General features: G+C 39.3%; 1 protein-coding gene across 1 annotated transcript in view; it reads left to right on the forward strand.

The window, feature by feature from the left end:
* Positions 1 to 17669, forward strand: part of MGAT5 (alpha-1,6-mannosylglycoprotein 6-beta-N-acetylglucosaminyltransferase) — a 114740-nt gene that overhangs the window by 45891 nt on the left and 51180 nt on the right. The window contains exons 4-6 of the mRNA XM_066323144.1: positions 1105 to 1272; positions 13632 to 13708; positions 15185 to 15274. Of these exons, the coding sequence (XP_066179241.1) occupies positions 1105 to 1272; positions 13632 to 13708; positions 15185 to 15274 (335 nt within the window). The remainder of the gene's footprint in view (positions 1 to 1104; positions 1273 to 13631; positions 13709 to 15184; positions 15275 to 17669) is intronic.

The raw sequence follows: 17669 nt of genomic DNA on the forward strand, positions 1-17669 counted from the left end.
AAGTGGCAAAAATCCAACTGATGTAGAGACAGTGGAATCTCTTCAGATGTATGGAAAAGTTTTCTATTATAGATCAGAAAGTTATTTGATTTTAAAATTATGTAAAACAAAATATGCAATTATTTTATGTAACTAAATGGAAAAATAATGTAAATTCCTCGTACCAAATTCTTTAATCTTTACAAGGGTAAATGAACAAAGGACAATAGTTTCATCTTCTTTGGCTCATTGCCATTATAATTATACAGTTTAGTCTTATAGTGGTCTAGTTTTCTCCTCTTGCACTCAGTTCTTTTGGCTTGCCAAAGTGTCTTGTGTTCCTTCAAGGAATCTGAACAAAACAAAAGCCAAGGGAAAAAAAATTTCAGAGAACTCTTTGGTGTTGTCATTTGATATGCAAATTCCTGTTATTGTTCATTGCCTTCCATGCCAAGGAAGCTCTGTGTCAGACCCAACAGAGACAATCACCAACAGACTGAAGAAAGGAAACAGGATTTTTGGTGCTTTGTGAATACAACAGAAAGGTTGAACTTAACTGTTTTTTTAGGAATTATTATCTAGTTTTGCCAGTGCAGAAGCTGGTTATGTGGAGGAGATGCAGGAGAAGGTTTTTGTGCTGGCTCAAAGCTGTCCTTTTTGGGAAGGGGATTTGTGTTCCCAGGTGACTGAGTATCAATAGACTGTTCCTCTGATAATGCTTGAATATGGATTTAGGTTTAGACTCATTATTATTTAAGCAGCTTCTTATTACTTGAGCCATTGCAAAGCAAGCATTTTTCTGTTCCTGTAAAGGCTCACATTTCACCTTGAACGTGGATATCTCTATGAGTTGCAGTGTGCTTCATAAAATAGACAGGCTGACAAGTTCCATGGCCAGGGAAAATTGTACCTGAGGCTGAACAAAGTAGGGAACTCGAGTGCTTAGAGCTGGTAATGGCAAAGATTTGCACTGAGAAAATGTGTGTGTGTGTATATATGTGTGTGTGTATATAGATATATGTATCTATATATCTATAATCTAAGCTCATTCTTGTATCTACTTTTTGATTCTGACAAGTGTGCACTGCGTTATTAAGCAGTTGAACATTCCATTTTCCTCTGCAGATTTGAAGAAGACACTTGCTGTCCTGTTGGATAATATCTTGCAGCGCATCGGGAAGTTGGAGTCCAAGGTGGAAAATCTTGTACTTAATGGAACAGGAGCAAACTCGACCAACAATACTACCACTTCTGCTCCCAGCTTAGGAGCAGCTGAAAAGCTTAATGTAGCAGGTGTGTATGGCAATTACTGAAATGATTTATGGGCTGTTTAATCTGAACCTTTCCTCTCTTGAGCATAACATGATTTTTCAGTGTTAGGTATTTGGAATGACTAAGAAACCACAATTCAAAGTTTAGCCTTTATCAATGGCAAACTGAAGTCCAAGCTCAGTGGAAGACCTTTCTTCTGTGGTAACTTGAACACATTAGAAAATCAAAATCTCTACTAGAGGGAATAGTTCATCAATTTATAGTAGGTGTTTTATGCTTTAAATGGTTGCACTTTAGAATGATGAAACTGGGGATATCTTTTCTCTTGAAGCCTAACTATTTAGGTTGGTATCAATCTGCTCTGCCATTCTACCATATGCACTTTATTAACTGAAAGAAAACATTTATTATATTTGTTGGTCATGATATAATAATGTCTTTCCCTACAGTGTTGAATGGCTCTTAGGATTTGACACAGAGACGTCACCTACCTGGTACATTCAGTTAAAATAAAAACATGTTTTGAGATGACATTTGGAGTCATTCATTTTGTTTTCAATGAATGGACTGCTTTGTTCTGCCACCACACTGAGACAGGTACTAGCAGTCCTGACTCATAGGAAAGTCTGAGTCTAAGTCCAATGATCTTTGCAGTCCCAAAAAGAGAAAAGCAGAAGGGTTAAGGGAACTTAGTAAATAAGTTGTGCTCCTATGTCTTGTCTGCCCTTGGGATTCCTGCAAAAATAAATATTTCTGTTGAGAAGGTGTCACTTGCTGAAATTCTCAAAACAGACAAAAATGCTGCCTTTGGTAGGGAGATGCCTACCAAGGAACAAGTCTAGGGCAGCAGATTTGCAAGTGATTGCCTGATGTCAGTGTGGCAGCAGAGGTGCTCTCAGCTGCTCAGTCCTAACTGTGTTTATCTGTACCAGGGTGCTAAAGTCGTGCTATCTCTTGATCAGACAGACTTTCCCTCCCCCATCTGCCTTGTCTTGGTAAAACTGAAGGCAAATCAGGAACAGGTACCTGGAGAGGTGCAGCACCTGCAGGGTGCTGACAGGCTGTGCCACTTCCCTGCCACACACACAAGATCTTGGAAAAACTTCCACTGAGATGGAGGGTGAATGAGTACAGCACTGCTAGAGTTTCTGGCCATATGTAAAATGAAAAACATCCCTGTGTGTTTTCTTTACAGCCAGACAAAAGAGACTTGCTGCTGTTATTTCCTTAGATTTGCAGATAATTGGATACTCATGTTGTTGCTTTAAAATTTATAGGCAAAGGTTCATTGTTCTTACCTGAAAGGGAAAAATCTTTCATCAGTTCTCAGGGTGATTTGAATGTTATTATTCTTGGAGTGGGCTAGAGTCACAATTTTGGTATTCAGGAGCGACACTGAAGGAGTCTGGTGAGAGTTTTCCGTTTGCAGTGTTTGCATTTCTTTGTACTGCCTGAGGCTTGCTCTGTGGCAAAGAACACAATTCCTCTTATTAGAGCCACAGGTTTTTTACCTTTGACTCTAGGTACACTGAGTTTAAAATGTCTGAAGCAACCATTAAACAGCAGCAACAGGAAAAACCTTTAGGTAAGAGTCCCTTAAGGTTGCATTGATGTGTTGGGCTGATGACTGGATGATGTTGCTGCTCAGGTACCTCTGGGCTGGCCAGTACCTGGGGTTAGAGTAGAGCTTGAACCTAATGCCTGTGTTAAGTGCCTGCTCTTCATCCATTTGAGGCAATCAGTGGCAATTACTCAGATCAGAGGCAGCCAAATGGAAATGAAAAACTTGTCTCTACTTCGTCCTTCGTGGCAGTTTTCTGACAGCACACTCTGGAAGCCGTATGATTCCAGCATAATTGTGATATAAATATCTGCTCTGTTAGGAAGGAATTGTTCATAAAATAAGCTAGGTGAGGACATTGTGACAATACCAATGTTGGTTTTGTCTGTAATATTTCAACAACATCCCATTTATATTGTGTTAAAGCAGTTGAGGTAATCTGAAAATTGTGATGCAGGCAATTTGTTACCCAACAGTTTGTCGTTTTACTGGAGTTGAAACAAGTATATGTACGAATACAGATGATACTCTTCTTTATAACATTTAGCTGTACACTACAAAGTGATCACAACAAGCATGTTAGGATTACCCTTCCTCTCTTTACCAGTTGTAATATTTTAATGCTGACTTTAGACAAGTTCATATTAGCAATTGTTAATAATTTTGGTCTTTCTCTCTGGTTAACCGTAGTCTTTGTTGAGCATCTGATTAGCATGATGTTTAGTAGTTTTAGTAATCTTTTTTAAAGGCTTCTTGAGGTTTGTTGTTTGGTTTTGTTTCTTTGCATCAGAGTAGCTGCTTAAAACTCTGCAGTAAATTCAGTGTTTTATAGCCTCATTTGTCAGTGAAACAGTGCAATGTCATTAGCAGACTTTCCTACAGGATCCTGCCTCCAGTGGAGCTACATCATGCATTTATTGCTTTTGGATTGAGATCTCAGAGTACACTGAGACCTCTGGTTCTGTGATTTGTACAGCCATGCCCCTGTACCTATGGAAAGCCTTTCTGAAATAAGTGAGGCCTCCTGTTCACCCTGTAATCTATTGACACTGCTGGTAAACCTTGGTAGTGAAGAGGGGAGCCACAAATCATCCTGAGATCTGCATTTTGTCCCTCTGACCTTGTGTAAGGGTTACTGTGTTATATACTGCTGGAGTAGATAGGAATGATAAAATGAGACATAGAATGACAGGCAAGTGATTACGCTGTAAGTATTTATCCTCACTGCCGATTATAACAAATTCAAGAGCAAAGCATAGTATTTTTCTTACAGTTTAAAACTCAGTATGATGGCAGGCTAGAGTGGTCAATCTGAATATACTGCAAGCTTTTCTTCATTGTTTATTTGAAGTATTGATAACACTTTCATGGAAAAAAAAATAGTACTCACCTTCAAAGAACGAAGAACAGGTATTATGATGATTAATCAGCATTTCTTCTTCTCAGGCCTCTCTGCAAGTATAGAAGTTAATAAATAGAAGCTAAAAATAAATATTTTTCTTTGTTTTAAACCATGTTCAACAAAAGAAAACTTAGCCTTGACTGTGTAAAACAAGGTGGGCCACAAAATCTGAAGAAGTCCAGTGTTGTTGAAACCTGGATTTTATAATCCACTGTATAATTTACTTCCTGAAGGAATGAGCAATAATTTCTCTGAAGGAGAAGAAAAGGACAGCAGAAGAAAAAGGAAACACTGGCATGGGAAATAATCAACTTGTTTAGCAGTTTGGAAAAAATATCTATCTTTGTTTTGAGCTATGAAACAATGTCTTTTTTTCTTTTTAAGTTGTTCCACATCTGGCTATCAAGTGTGGTGTAGAACTGAGGCAGCAGTGGTGAAATCTGGCATGGAAATATCACTCTGTGGTGGTGTGGAGTTTTGGGCAGATAAAAGGATCTGAAGAAAATCCATCTGGATTAGACTTCTTCGTGATAAGAAAGTGATAATGGTAGTAGAAATTACTGAGGATTTAGCAAAGGCTGCAATTTACCTGTCTCTGAAGTAGGTGAACTCAAACTTTCTTTTGATTCAATCCTGAGTTTTGATCACAGGGCTGGAACCCCTCTGCTAGTGAGCACAGGCTGAGAGACTGGGGCTGTTCAGCCTGGAGAAGGGAAGGCTCTGGGGAGAACTTGAGCCCCTTGCAGCACCTAAAGGGGGCTACAGGAGAGCTGGGGAGGGACTTCTCACGAGGGCATGGAGTGATAGCGCAAGAGCAAATGGCCTTAAGCTGTAGGAGGGCAAGTTTAGATGAGGTATTATGAAGAAATTCTTTGAATGTTGAGATACTAGCACAAGTTGTCCATGGAGACTGTGGAATCCTCATCCCTGGAGTGTTTAAGGCCAGGCTGGGTGGGGCTTGGAGCACCCTGGGATAGTGGAAGGTGTCTCTGCCCATGGCAGGGGACAAGATTGTCTTAAGGTCCCTTCCTACCCAAACCAGTCCATGATTTTGTGACTCTCAATCTATTTGCTTTGTATATGTAGACTGTACTGTGTATTCATACCCTTTGTGTTTTTAGTGTAGTACTACACCTAGTTCTCCCTCTGAAGTTAGTTTTATGGAATCTATCATTAAGGGAAGCCCAAGAGCAAAATGGCTTTTTTGCTCTTTTTTGGCTGTATGAAAGGATAATAGAGCATGAGCTCTTAGTAGCATAAACATTTTTAATCCTAGAGGAGTTGAGGATGGGACTTGTGCTGGAGTGTGAGGCTGCACAGAATATGTTGAAAAGCAAAGCTGTGAACACTTGGGGAGCTTGAGTGGGAGCTTAAGTGTTACTTCTCCCCCCCTCCCCCTTTTTAGATCCATGTGTAAAATTGTAAGCATATTTTTCCTTTTTTCCTTCCTTCCACAGAACTATCAAACAATCTGGTGGTTTTGATACAGATAATTTTCAACTGCCTTTTCAGAACCTCCATTTTGTTTATGAGAGAGTGATTTGTTAATAAAGATGCTTATAAAACTTTGGCTGATTGGTTTCAAAAGCAATAAAGCCATCTTTCCTTCTCTCTCTTTTTTCTATTTATCTAAGTTATATCTAAAAAGCTTCTGAGATACTTGATAGCCATCCTTTTTGCATCTGTGGGAAGCAATATATTCCCATACACACAGGAATGTATTCATCTAAACTTTGGGTATCTAGGAGATAGGAGATTTCATCAGCCTTCAAAACAGGAAACCTTGAGGCACCCTCAATGACACCCTAAGTAAATTTAAAGTTGCTGTTGTAGAGATGAATAGATTAATGTTGTAGAGATGAATAGAGATGAGGATATACAAAACCATGGCACTTTCATGCAGAGCTTGTCTTCAGGGCTGCTACTGTTGTAGCTGCATCTTTTGGTTCCATGTGACAGGCACAGGATTAGTTTGGTGTAGGCAATTTGGTTTTTAACAGTTGTGCTTTTCTAAGATAATGATAAAAGAAACCCTTGATTTTTGTGGGGCAGAATTGCGCTGCCATGGTTCATCACACAGGGCAATGTGGGTGCACAAACATGATCGGAGAATCAGTCCTCTGTTTTCTTCATGTGATGTTTTTGGTGAGCAGTGGGAGTGGGGTTAGTGTGTTTTGTTGTGGGATGGGTTTCTTTAGAGATGGTCATCACTCTTTCTGTGATTGTTCGCTGAAAATCTAAAATTTTCATAATCTTGACCATCTAACGCCCCAGATACAATAATTGTACTGAAAACTCTGCCAGACTGGTTGTTTACAAAAACGTTCTTTTGCCTTGAAAAGTGCTGCTTTGAATGACTTTAATTGTGTATCTTTGGTCCCGCAAAAATCAGCAAGTGAAGGTTTACGTTAAATCCTCCTCAGCCTTCCCCTTGTGCACAGCTGGACTCTTGCTAAGCCTAAGGACAGCCCAGGCTCATGTCACCATGAGGGAGGACATTTCTGCTGTATCTGCTCAGAGTTTCCACAGCTTTTCTGCCTTGTGCATTAACTTGTTCTGCTGTGTTGGCCGTTCGGCTCCCTTTTAACAACTTTAGTTTTAACAACTTTAGTTTTAACATCATTAAGATGCAGACTTCAGTGTATACTTGTCATTTAAGACATGATGGCTTGGATGCCTGTCAGATATCTGGCATCCTTGGTGGATATGTAGCACGGCAGGCTGACAAGTCAGCTTTGGCAATGCTGCAAGAAGGCTTTTTTTTAACGTTTCTATGGTGAGAAGGACCTTTGTCGTGGTATTTCCATGTCCTTGTTCCTGAAGACTTGGGGCTGCCGCACTCAAGCCTTTTAGGTCGGAGGGGAAAGACTCAGGTAACCTCAGGGTCAGTGGATTTGTTTTCATGGCTCTCCGATGATTTTATGACACAGCCTCTTTAGTTTTTGCAGTCTGCAGCCACAGCTCCACCACAGTCCTGTACTTGCTGAGATTCAAAAAGCTTAGATACTGCATGTTGCTTTGAATTCCAAAGCTGCCCTCCTGTTTTGAGAAGACTAGAGTAGACTTTTCATTAGTCAACACAGTGTGTCGTGCCTCAGAAAACAATCCTGCTGTCCCCACAGGGCACCAGTGTGTACCAGTTGTAAGAGGATGTGGGACTGCAGTGGCTCAGATAGTCAAGATTGCAGCTTCCTCCAGGTGGTGTTTTGCTTTGAGTCGTGTTTATTGTGCCTTATTCGTTGCATTCTTTTTCCACGCTGTATGTGTGTGTTTATTAAGATTTCCCCCCTCCCACAAAGGCAGTGTGGAGCTGGGCAGTTTTGTGTGCCCTCAGACCTGGCTGTCGCAGCACAGGGCGGTGTGTGCAGAAGACCACAGGTGAATATTTTCTTCCACTGCAGTGCAAAGCTGTGTTAATAATGCTGAAGGGGGCTCTTAGTGGTCCCCTGGGCTGCATTTTGATTAACCACTTGACTACTACTTGAATTCTCCTAACACTGCATTGATTTCAGTAGTGCTAATGGAACACAGCAGCACAGCTTGTGTGAGGATGGACTAGAGGTAGAAAAGTTAATTTGCTTTAAATCATACAGACACTTTGCTACAGGAGTTTCTAAAATGTTGGTAGAAAGCATTTTGTGCTCTGCATTTAAAATCTTGAAACCTTTAGCTCATTTGATTGAATATGTTGTTAGTGCTTTCAGCTCACACTGCAAATTCTCTCTTTAAAGAAATCTTACCAGCTGGAGATGAAAAATGTGAATTGAATTGAGAATGTGTTAATTAGTTGGAGAAGGGAAAGAAGACCTTACACAAATGAAAGCAGCATTAACTACAGTCTGTGTCTAACCACAGATACCAGATTTCAGGACTGAAATAGAAACAAGAGAACTGTTTCATGAATTAAAGCAAGAATAGTACTTATATTTAATGATCAAAACCAGAAGGAGAACAGAAATAAAATTGGTGAATAGATTTGATCAGATGTGATTACTCTGACCTTATAATACTAGAGAGGTTCTGTATTTTATGAGATCTGCTGATGGGAACACTTTTGACTTGAGCTATTATCTGTGCTGTATATCATCAAAAAATACATTAATATGCACTAGTCTGAAAATCAGACTTTAAGCCTCAAGGTTCCAGAGTACATCATTTTTAGTGTTGTGTTAAATTCTTAATACATTTCTATTCTCAGAAGAACACCAAGCTGGTCCTTAGCAGAGCAGCAGACTGCTGGTGTCAGCCTGCAGTTTCAGCTGGATTGCAGCCTTTTCATTTGCTCTAACCAATATCGCTATTTTAAAACTCTTATGACAAACAGAGCACCTATCAAACAGCACTCACTGCTGAGTGACTAATTATAACTCTTATTCAGTGTACTGTCTTAGTGGAATATTTCTAGACTTCCTAGCTGTCTGATGGAGAAAAACTGAAGGAGAATTTTTTAGCCTATTACAAAGCACATTATTTGAAGGCTGTGCAGTATAGGAAAGGGAGAAAATATGCACGTAGCACTTACTACTGCTCTTTTACTGTTTTATTAAAGAGCAACTTGAAAGCAAACAAAAATCAATTCCCTACCACAGACTGTGCTTTTAGCCACATCATTCTCAACGTGGGTGTTGTAAACCTTCAGTATTAAAAATAAAACCTGTGTTTAAGGAGTTTAAGTGCAGGAAGCAACGAAGACATGCATCTGTGAGCTGGTATTTGGGTGCTGAAGGCCTGGGGCTTTAGCAGGTGCAGTGGTTGGTAGCAAGCAACAAGAGGGAAGCTCCTTTTCCAGTGCAAGGTTGGTGGCTTAGCTCAAATCTGCCACGTCGTTGATGCTTTCAGTGCCAGACTTTGCACTGAAACAACTGAGGATTGTTCACAAGTTCAGGTTAACCTGCTGTGCTCTAACCACGTCTGATGCAAAGCTGTAGATCATTTGTGAAGGGAACATATGGCTCCTTTCTAAACATGAGGATGGGGTTTGTTAGTTATGTTTTAAATATCCCAGGACTTCAAAAACAGTATTCAAAGAGGTTTTTAAAATCTGCAGTTGGTTGGTGTTTTATCAATAGTTTTTTTCCAGGGTGATCTGGAACTCTGTACCAACTGCATGCTTTCATGAATAGGCTATGTTCATGTTTTTGTTTGTTAGTGCATTGACTTTTAACATAACATCATATAAGATAAATGTTTAATAATTATGTTTTTTCATAACAGTGTCAAGGGGAGATAAGTTATGCACGAATTCAGAAACACTTAGGTGTGTGTAGAACAGGAATTAATATAATGGCTCACACAAAGTTTAGGAGAAAAAGTGTTTATTAACTAATGTTGCTTTGTACTAACTTAACAGTTGTATTTCTAACTTTTTTTGGCTGAAAGTTCTAAGTTTTGGCTGGGAAAAGAGGTTCAGAGTTTGCATTTTAAATTTCATAAATCCTAATTAAGGGTAAAAATCCTTGTGGTTTCTCAAATACTTTTCTCCAACAAAAGTAACTTTAGTGTCTGGCTTAATGTAGTTTTCGCCTTCAGGAAAGAGTTATCCAACATGAATTTGCTAACAGCATAATACATCTATCCAGACTTTTTAATAAGAATCCTCATAAGTTATTAGGGTTTAGGATTTTATCTCCAAACGATGAAAAACTCAGAAGTCTTGTTTATATGTTAATGCTTGCTTTTCATGTTTTGGAAGATCCCGATGTGTAGATTGGCATCCCCAGGGTTTCACTTCTTCATCTCCCTTGTCTTTATGATCACACTCAGAAGTGTAAATTGCTGGTGTCTGGTTGAGCTTGGTCTCAGCTGCTCATGGGAACCACAAAATTTGCTCCCCTCTGGATTCCTGATTAAGGAGAGCCAGCTGTGAGGTGTTACCAACAAGCTCAAGCACACCCTCCTGAGTTAAAATGAGCAGCAAGAGGAGCAGAAATGTAATTTATACAGGGTCTGATCATTATGAAAGAATTTTGGAGGGCTGATTCTCAGCCCAGAACTCACCCTGACTGTGGCTGAGGAGAAAGGGTACGACCAGAGTGAGTTGTAGTTGACTGGAACTGTCAGGATTGTTCACTGGTGAATTCAGAGTTCTGCACGGAGTTCTCAGGCTTATGTGTGGAAACCAGCAGCGACTTGCCCATTTCTGCAGGCAGTTGTTGCTTTGGACAGCAGTCCTTGAGGTAGACGTGGTTCCAGTCTGACTGCATCATCTGGCTTCCTGTTCACTGGCACAGAGGATAGACTGCTTCTCTAGGGAATGCTCAGATGGAACAGAATTACATTTCTCTGTTCCTTCTCCTGTTCTTTCACATTCGTTTCCTCTTGTATGCACATCTTGTTACATTTTTTTCTGCTCTGGATAGTAGTTCTGTGTAAATTGTTTCATTGGACTGTTTACATTTAAGTTTTATAGAATTGCTTCACTGTGCTATTACCTGATTAATAGCTGAGGATGAAGCAAGGGAAAACTGATGTAGTTGTTTGGGTTATAGAAGGTGAGGTTGAATGGGAAGATGGGAGTGGGGAGCTGGTGACTGTGTAAAGCATCTTCTCTGTCTCTGGACTATGGTGGAGAAAAAACATGAACGTTTTTGAGGAAGGTGAATCCTAGGAGTGTTTACTGGTTTTGGCAAGAATGGGGAAAGATGTCAGATACTCTTGGTAGTAGTCCCAGACACATTAATATTTCGACATGGTTAAGGGTGATAAAGGTGGGCATTAGTGTTCCCTACACAGGCAGATTATCCTGGAGAGATCCACGCTCTGTTTGTGTGTTACCCTTCCCAGTGGAAGAGCAATAGTGGGACTGCTCTGGAAAAGCTTTAGTGGCCACAGGGGACACCAGAAGCCTAAGAAAGTCTGTAGCTTGTGCTGAGAAAAATGTCTGTCCCTTCATTTTAACTCCTTAGAACGGACAGGAGCAGGGAGGGCTGGGAGGGTTTGTGCTTGGGAAGTGTCTCAGTGTGGTACTGCCATGGAGCTCAGAGTGAGGCTGGTGCAGTGTGTGACTGGTGGAAGAAGGGTTTGATTCTTGCACATAAATCTCACAAATACTGGGGTCCTGTAAAACCTTGTGAGCAGTGAACAGCAGCAAAGATCTTGGCCTGTCAACAAAAACACACTGGGATGCAGAGAATGTGTTCACACATGACAGAAGCAAACATGTGAACTGCAGTTGTGTATCTACCAAAAATCAGGCTGTTATCTGTATTTTGAGGTTTTTTTCTCACTCTTTTCTTTCTTTAACAGGCCATGAGATCCCCATTAAAATGAAATATGGTGTAGGTGACAGACTTGACACAGTGTGCTGTAAAATAAGGAATTACAGCTTCTGCTTATATATTACTCTGTACTTAATAGGACTTGAGGAGAGAAGAGGATTTGCTTGACCAACCTTCTGAAGAGGAAAGGCATCATATGATAGCATAATTAACTTGAGATAGAAGACATTATTTTATTTTAAATGACAAAATTCATGGCTCATTCTTGTTGGCAAGCTGTACCCAGGTATTCAGCATTTTCCACCTTAAATTCAGTATGATGCTGAAAGTTGAACTTTCCTTGTGGCTGAACTGCATCTCTGATGTTGTACCAGAAATTTCAGTGGTCTTTTTTTGTTTTAGGAAGATCCTGAATTTGACATGCCTTATGTAAAACTGTTATTTTGCATTCAGACTTATGAGTTAGGGTAAAAAGAGGGGAAAAAAAAAAAAAAAGCCACAAACCCTTTTAGACCATAAAGCTCTTCTAATGGAATTCTACTTATTATTGAAAATTACCATAATAGTTACCATGTCACTTTATTACTGTTATACCTCAGGTACCAATTTTGGTGTGATGCAAGTGGAAGGTCTGATTCCTGAACTGCAGTAAAGCAAAATGTCCTATTATTATGCAGCTCTACTGACTGAATTGAGAATATACTTTAAATTGCTGCTATCTGTATGCATGCTCTGTGTGTTCTTATTCAGAGCAGAAATCAGAGCCTTAGATGTCGGTGGTCTGGTCTGCAAGAATCCCACAAGGATAAGAAGATAGTCAGAATATTTTGAAAGTGCTTATTGATTTGAAATTACAAAGTCATTGTACAAACTGCTTTGCTTCAGTGCCATTGTCATTGGCAGTACAGCTCAGTTTGTCAAATCACTCCTGCTGCAGAGACTGACAAAGAAGTGAGGACTTCCTGCCATGACTCTGCTGTCCCCCATCAAGTTCATTTTGCAATGCTTGGTTCACATTTCAAGTTTTATCTTTAAAGAGAAGCTATTTGCAAAAAGTTAGAAAATAGATCGATCAGGTCGTGGGTTTTGCATATAATAGTATCATGCAACCTTCTAACTTTTACCCACAGATCTTTGTCACTATTCTAGTCTAATACTGCAGCCTTTTTTTTTTTTTTTTTTTTTTTTTTTTTTTTTGTTATTGTTGTATTTTCTTTGGGGCTTTCTAATTAACATATTCTGGATGAGATTGTGCACAGTTACTGCCACAGCAGAAAGTGTTCCTAGGTTGATGGCTGGCTGACTTTAATGATCTTGATTCTTGCCCATAGGAAAAGCCAGAAATGATGCAGGTATAATTTAGAGAACTGTGGGATGAACTACCTAAATTGAAAACCTTCTCTTCCACTGCCTTTGGCAAGAATCTCTCCACCATGGTAATAATTTTTCTTGCCTTAAAGCCCTGCATTAGAGGGTTCTTCTAAGAAGAAAGTCCCTTGGAGCTGAAGGGGTAATGTCCTTTAAAACTGCTGCTTTTTCCTTGGCTCATGGGCTAGAAATCTTGCTCTATATTATAGTCTTTAATTCATTGCACTAATCTAGAATGAAAAAGAATTGAAATGGTCAAATAAAAAGAAGGAAAAAAGATCTTGGAAGACCATAGGAAATATTTCTTGTGAGATGTGATGTAGTGCTACTCAGTTGTTAAATTAGATCATATTGCAACATTTATTAATTGGGTCATATATCTGGTGCCAAGTTTCGGATTGTGGGTATTTGATAAAGTGATAGCAGAGCTTGAAAAACTAGTTTTATGTTTAAGAACCGTGTACATCCCAAGTGTTTGACAAGTGAAAATAAATTGCTGCGATTTAGTAGTTTCAAGCACACTTTGATTAGGAAAATATTTTCTTCTTGTTGCTTTCAATATGGATTAGCTTAATTTTTGAGTCTTCATAGATTGATTTTTGTAAATCAGCACTTCTGCCTCAAGTCAGAATTGAAATCTATGCAACCTTATTCTTGTGTGGTCAAAAAGGAGCACACTGAGTTTTAATGTTATAACAAACATTATAAAGGTCCCAGTAGGACCCTTCAGTCAGTCTGGACTGTGGATTCATGAAAATAAAAGGCAGGATTCATCAGGCTCTCTGTCAGAAGTGTGAAATGTAGCTCAGTTATGGTCTGTGTTTCTCTTTAGATCTCATAAATGGAGCCCAGGAACAGTGTGAATTGCCTCCTATGGATGGTTTTCCTCACTGTGAAGGGAAAATAAAGGTAAGTGAACTGGTTTTAATCTTATGTGCATTCTGTTAAAAATGGAACATATGTTGCGAGAGGTCACTACTCAGTGGTGTAGAACAAGAACAACTGAGTCAAAAAATAGGATATTTAGGACTGTGTGTCACTGCAGCATTGCTCACCTCAAGCCTTTAATACTACTGCTGCAGAGAAATAAAGTGGCATCCTCTTAAGGCAGCAGAAATTGCCATATTAAAATGCTGTATTATTTCCTGAAAAGCCTTATTGTTTGAATGCTATCTTGTTATTCAGAAGCTTCTCCTTTTGGAACAGCCCTCTTTTCTTCCCCATGAGTCATTTGGTGTTCCACTGCCCCACGACTGTGATTCTGTGGGTATTTCCAGCCCCCTTTTCAGCATGATGTTTCTTTGCACTTCTTTCATCTCTTTGCCCAAAGGTCTGTGTGGTTCCTCTGTTCCCCTTTTCTCCTGAAACCATTCTGCCTCTTCTGCTCATAAGTAGGCAGTGCCTAAGTGTGCAGCCAGAATTCTGGGATTCACAGTGGATTCTACCTGAGTCCTGTATTTTACTAATAATGCAGTTGGAAAGGCTGAATATCACAAGCCATCAGACTTTAGTTGGAAAAGAAAAAAGAAAAAGGCAACAAAAGCAAAGAAACAAACTCTGACATTTGCAGAGATGGAGGTTTTTAAGAGTTTTTGGTTTTTTTGGTTTGTTTTTTTTTTCCCCAAGATTTGTTTCAAATATAAGGGATTTATTACTGTGAATGCTCCATCCCTAAAAGTTCAAGGCCAGGTTGGGTGGGGCTCAGAGCACCTGGTCTAATGGAAACTGCCCCTACCCCTGGCAGGTGTATTGGAATCAGATGATCTTTAAGCTCTCTTCCAAGTCAAACCATTCTGTGATTAGTGGTGGGCAACAGTGAATTTTCTGCTTGCTTAAATACACAAGTATTTGTGACATTAAAAGTCTCTACATTTTGAGTCTCTGATCTGTGTTTTGATCTGTTTTGGCAAGCAGGCTGCATAGTGACTATATGTGTAATAAATTATTTGAATATTGAAATATGACCTGAAATTAATTATTTGCTTCTGCAGAAATGGCAGATTCTTGGCAGATTTCAGTCTTGGTAACTGAAATGATCTGTGAAATTCTAGAGGGAGCATACCATGGTGGGGAGTACACAATGCATTCAACTCCAGCCACAGCCAAATGTCTGGATCCCAATTTTATTCTCCATTTGATATTTGTCCCTGCTTGCCTGGCTGCCAGTTGGTATAAGCTGTGCTCACATCTGCTGTGTTGTTGCTTCCCCAGCATTCCTGAACGCAGGGAATGCACTGTGCTGCTAATCCTTAATAAAATTCCTGGTTTGTTATTTGTGATATTTATAGCCACTTTGCCACTTCCTCCGTTATTCCTGGGTGTGAAACAGAGCTATTCTGTTGTATTTTAACCTAATAAACTTTTGTATCCTTTGTTCTGTTACAGTGGATGAAAGATATGTGGCGATCGGATCCCTGTTATGCAAGCTATGGTGTAGATGGGTCCACATGCTCCTTTTTTATTTACCTCAGTGAGGTCAGTAAGCTTTAAATCTGCTGAGGGGGAACATCACATTGCCTTCACAGCTTTGATAACTGCACTTTTCTCGAAAGAAATCATCATTTTGTTCAGAAGAATTGTGTAAAGAGGAAAAAGTTATTAAAACGGAATTAATAATTGCTATTATTCATAAACTCTGCAGGGGTTTCTAGCCAGGAGAATTCTAATGTTTGTAACTGCAGTGATGTAGGCAGCAGCTCTCTAAGGAGTCCATGTTGGGTATCCTGTTAAACCTGGGTGTGAAGCTCAGTCAGAGATCTTTGCTTTTAAATGCTTTTTCTTTTGCTTTTAGTGCAGCTGCTGAGGTACTAATAGGGAGGCATTTGGAGTGGAAAATTGAGAAAGTGGTGCAGGATGGTCCATTGTCCTAAGCAGCTCAGCCACTTCCTGCTCAGAGACTGTTTGTCAATTGTGGAATCCATTAGCAGAAACAAAAAAGAAACCTGAATGTCACGTTTTTGGGTGAAGTTGCATCTATATTGGCTAAAGCCTGTGGTACCTGTCACAGCCTGAGGTGTTTTGTACACAGCTGAGTAAGGTGCTCATCCTGGTGAGGTGTTTTTTCTATTTCCGGGGTAACACTTGTTTCCCAAGAGTTAATTTTGTCAGTCAGTTATCATAAGCTCTATTACTGGCTTGAAGTGCATGCACCAGAAATAGTCAGGTGTATTTGATCACTCTTTGACCTCTTCTTTCTTAGTAAGTGGAATTTTGATAACTTATGGCAACTGATTTTAGAAGTAGTATTGACATCCAGTGGCTCACTGCTTGCAAAGAGCTGAAAGAGCCAATGAGGCTGCAGGATTGCAACTAATAATAATTCTGTAGCTTCTGTAGGATTGGGAGGGTTGGGCTGGGATTTTAAATTACATATCTGAGATTAAAACAGTAAGTCTATTATAATAAATAACTGGGTTGTAATCAAAGCAGTTTCTATTGATTTACTCAGTTGACTGACATTGAACTTCTGGGGGTGTTGCTTGAAGCAGCAATAGTTAAATACATATCCAAAACATTTATCTGAAGGCATAACAAAGGCTGCCTTGAATCACAGTTTTGACTCATTCCATTTCTAGCACCCAGTGTTGATTTATTTATGGGCTGTGAAGCTGTAGAAGGAAAAGATACAGGATGACTGTATTATTTATCTTGCTATTTATCATAGAGGCTAGAGATACGGTTTCATAATCATCTGAAGTTGATCCAAGGTTTCTACTAGAAGGTTTTGTTTTAGCATTAGCAGAGCTATGTTTGGGCCATTAGTATTCTGTCAACCAGCAGGTGCTTCGTAGTTTTAATGCAGATATGTCTTAAAAATGATGATGTATCTCAACTGAATGCGAGAATCTAATATTCTTCAATGACATTTATTATTTTGCATTTCTGTTAAATCCCAGGTTTTTTTGTGGCAATCTTCCGTTATCATCAGTTTTGGAAAGTCAGTTGATGCTGTTAGCTCTTTCATAATTTCTCTTCATGGCCAAATGTGAGCAGAGTTTCAGGGGCCAAATGGTTGTTTTTTCAAGGGTCTTGGGATTTGAAATTTTTCTTTAAGCAGCAACATTTAATTTGATCAACTTTTCATTTTGTGAAGGAATAGACATGCAATTAGCCTGTGTGCATGTTGGGTAACTTCAGAAGAAGGTCTTGTCCTTTTTTTTTTTTTTCTTGAAGAGTGTTTGCTTATGACAGAATCTAAAACTAATATTGGGTGAGCTGTTATTAACCTTGAGTTTAAATTTGGCATTTTTAATCCTATGATTAATTTCATGATTAATGTCCAGCAGCAGAGGTTGAAAGCTTAAATGTTTGCGAATGCAAGCATGAAATGAAATTCTAATAACACTACAATGATGTGGATTTATGAGGTGTGTTGGCTGCTAGGGATAACTTGGAAATGCTGTTGCAAGAGTAATTTGTCAAAGTGGACAGTGATGAAGAGTTGACAGTTTATAGCGTGGTTGCACAGCTGAATGATAAATGTGCCTACAGAGCTCTCAAGTCAGAACTAATGATTTAAAATATTAAAATGCATTAGGGTAATGGAAAGGATATTACTGTTAAGATTTTTCTTTTTGACTTCAAGGTTGGACTATTGGAGTGAGATGATTGTGTACCTGCATGTTTCAAAAGGCAATATATGCATCAAATTATGTACAACCTCAGTTTGGAAAAACAATGCACATAAAATTATGCATATATCTGCTTTTACTCTTAAAATCACCTCTACAGTCTAGTGTGACAAGTGCCTGTGCTCATTCATACTCTTCTGGGATCTACTTTTTCCTTCTGAAGCAGTTCAGTTAGGCTGTTACATTATGCTCACCCAGTACTCTTTGTAATGTCATTTTAAACTTGTAAACAAAGGGGC

Source organism: Sylvia atricapilla, chromosome 7 (genome assembly GCF_009819655.1).
Source record: "Sylvia atricapilla isolate bSylAtr1 chromosome 7, bSylAtr1.pri, whole genome shotgun sequence".
NCBI classification, from domain to species: domain Eukaryota; kingdom Metazoa; phylum Chordata; class Aves; order Passeriformes; family Sylviidae; genus Sylvia; species Sylvia atricapilla.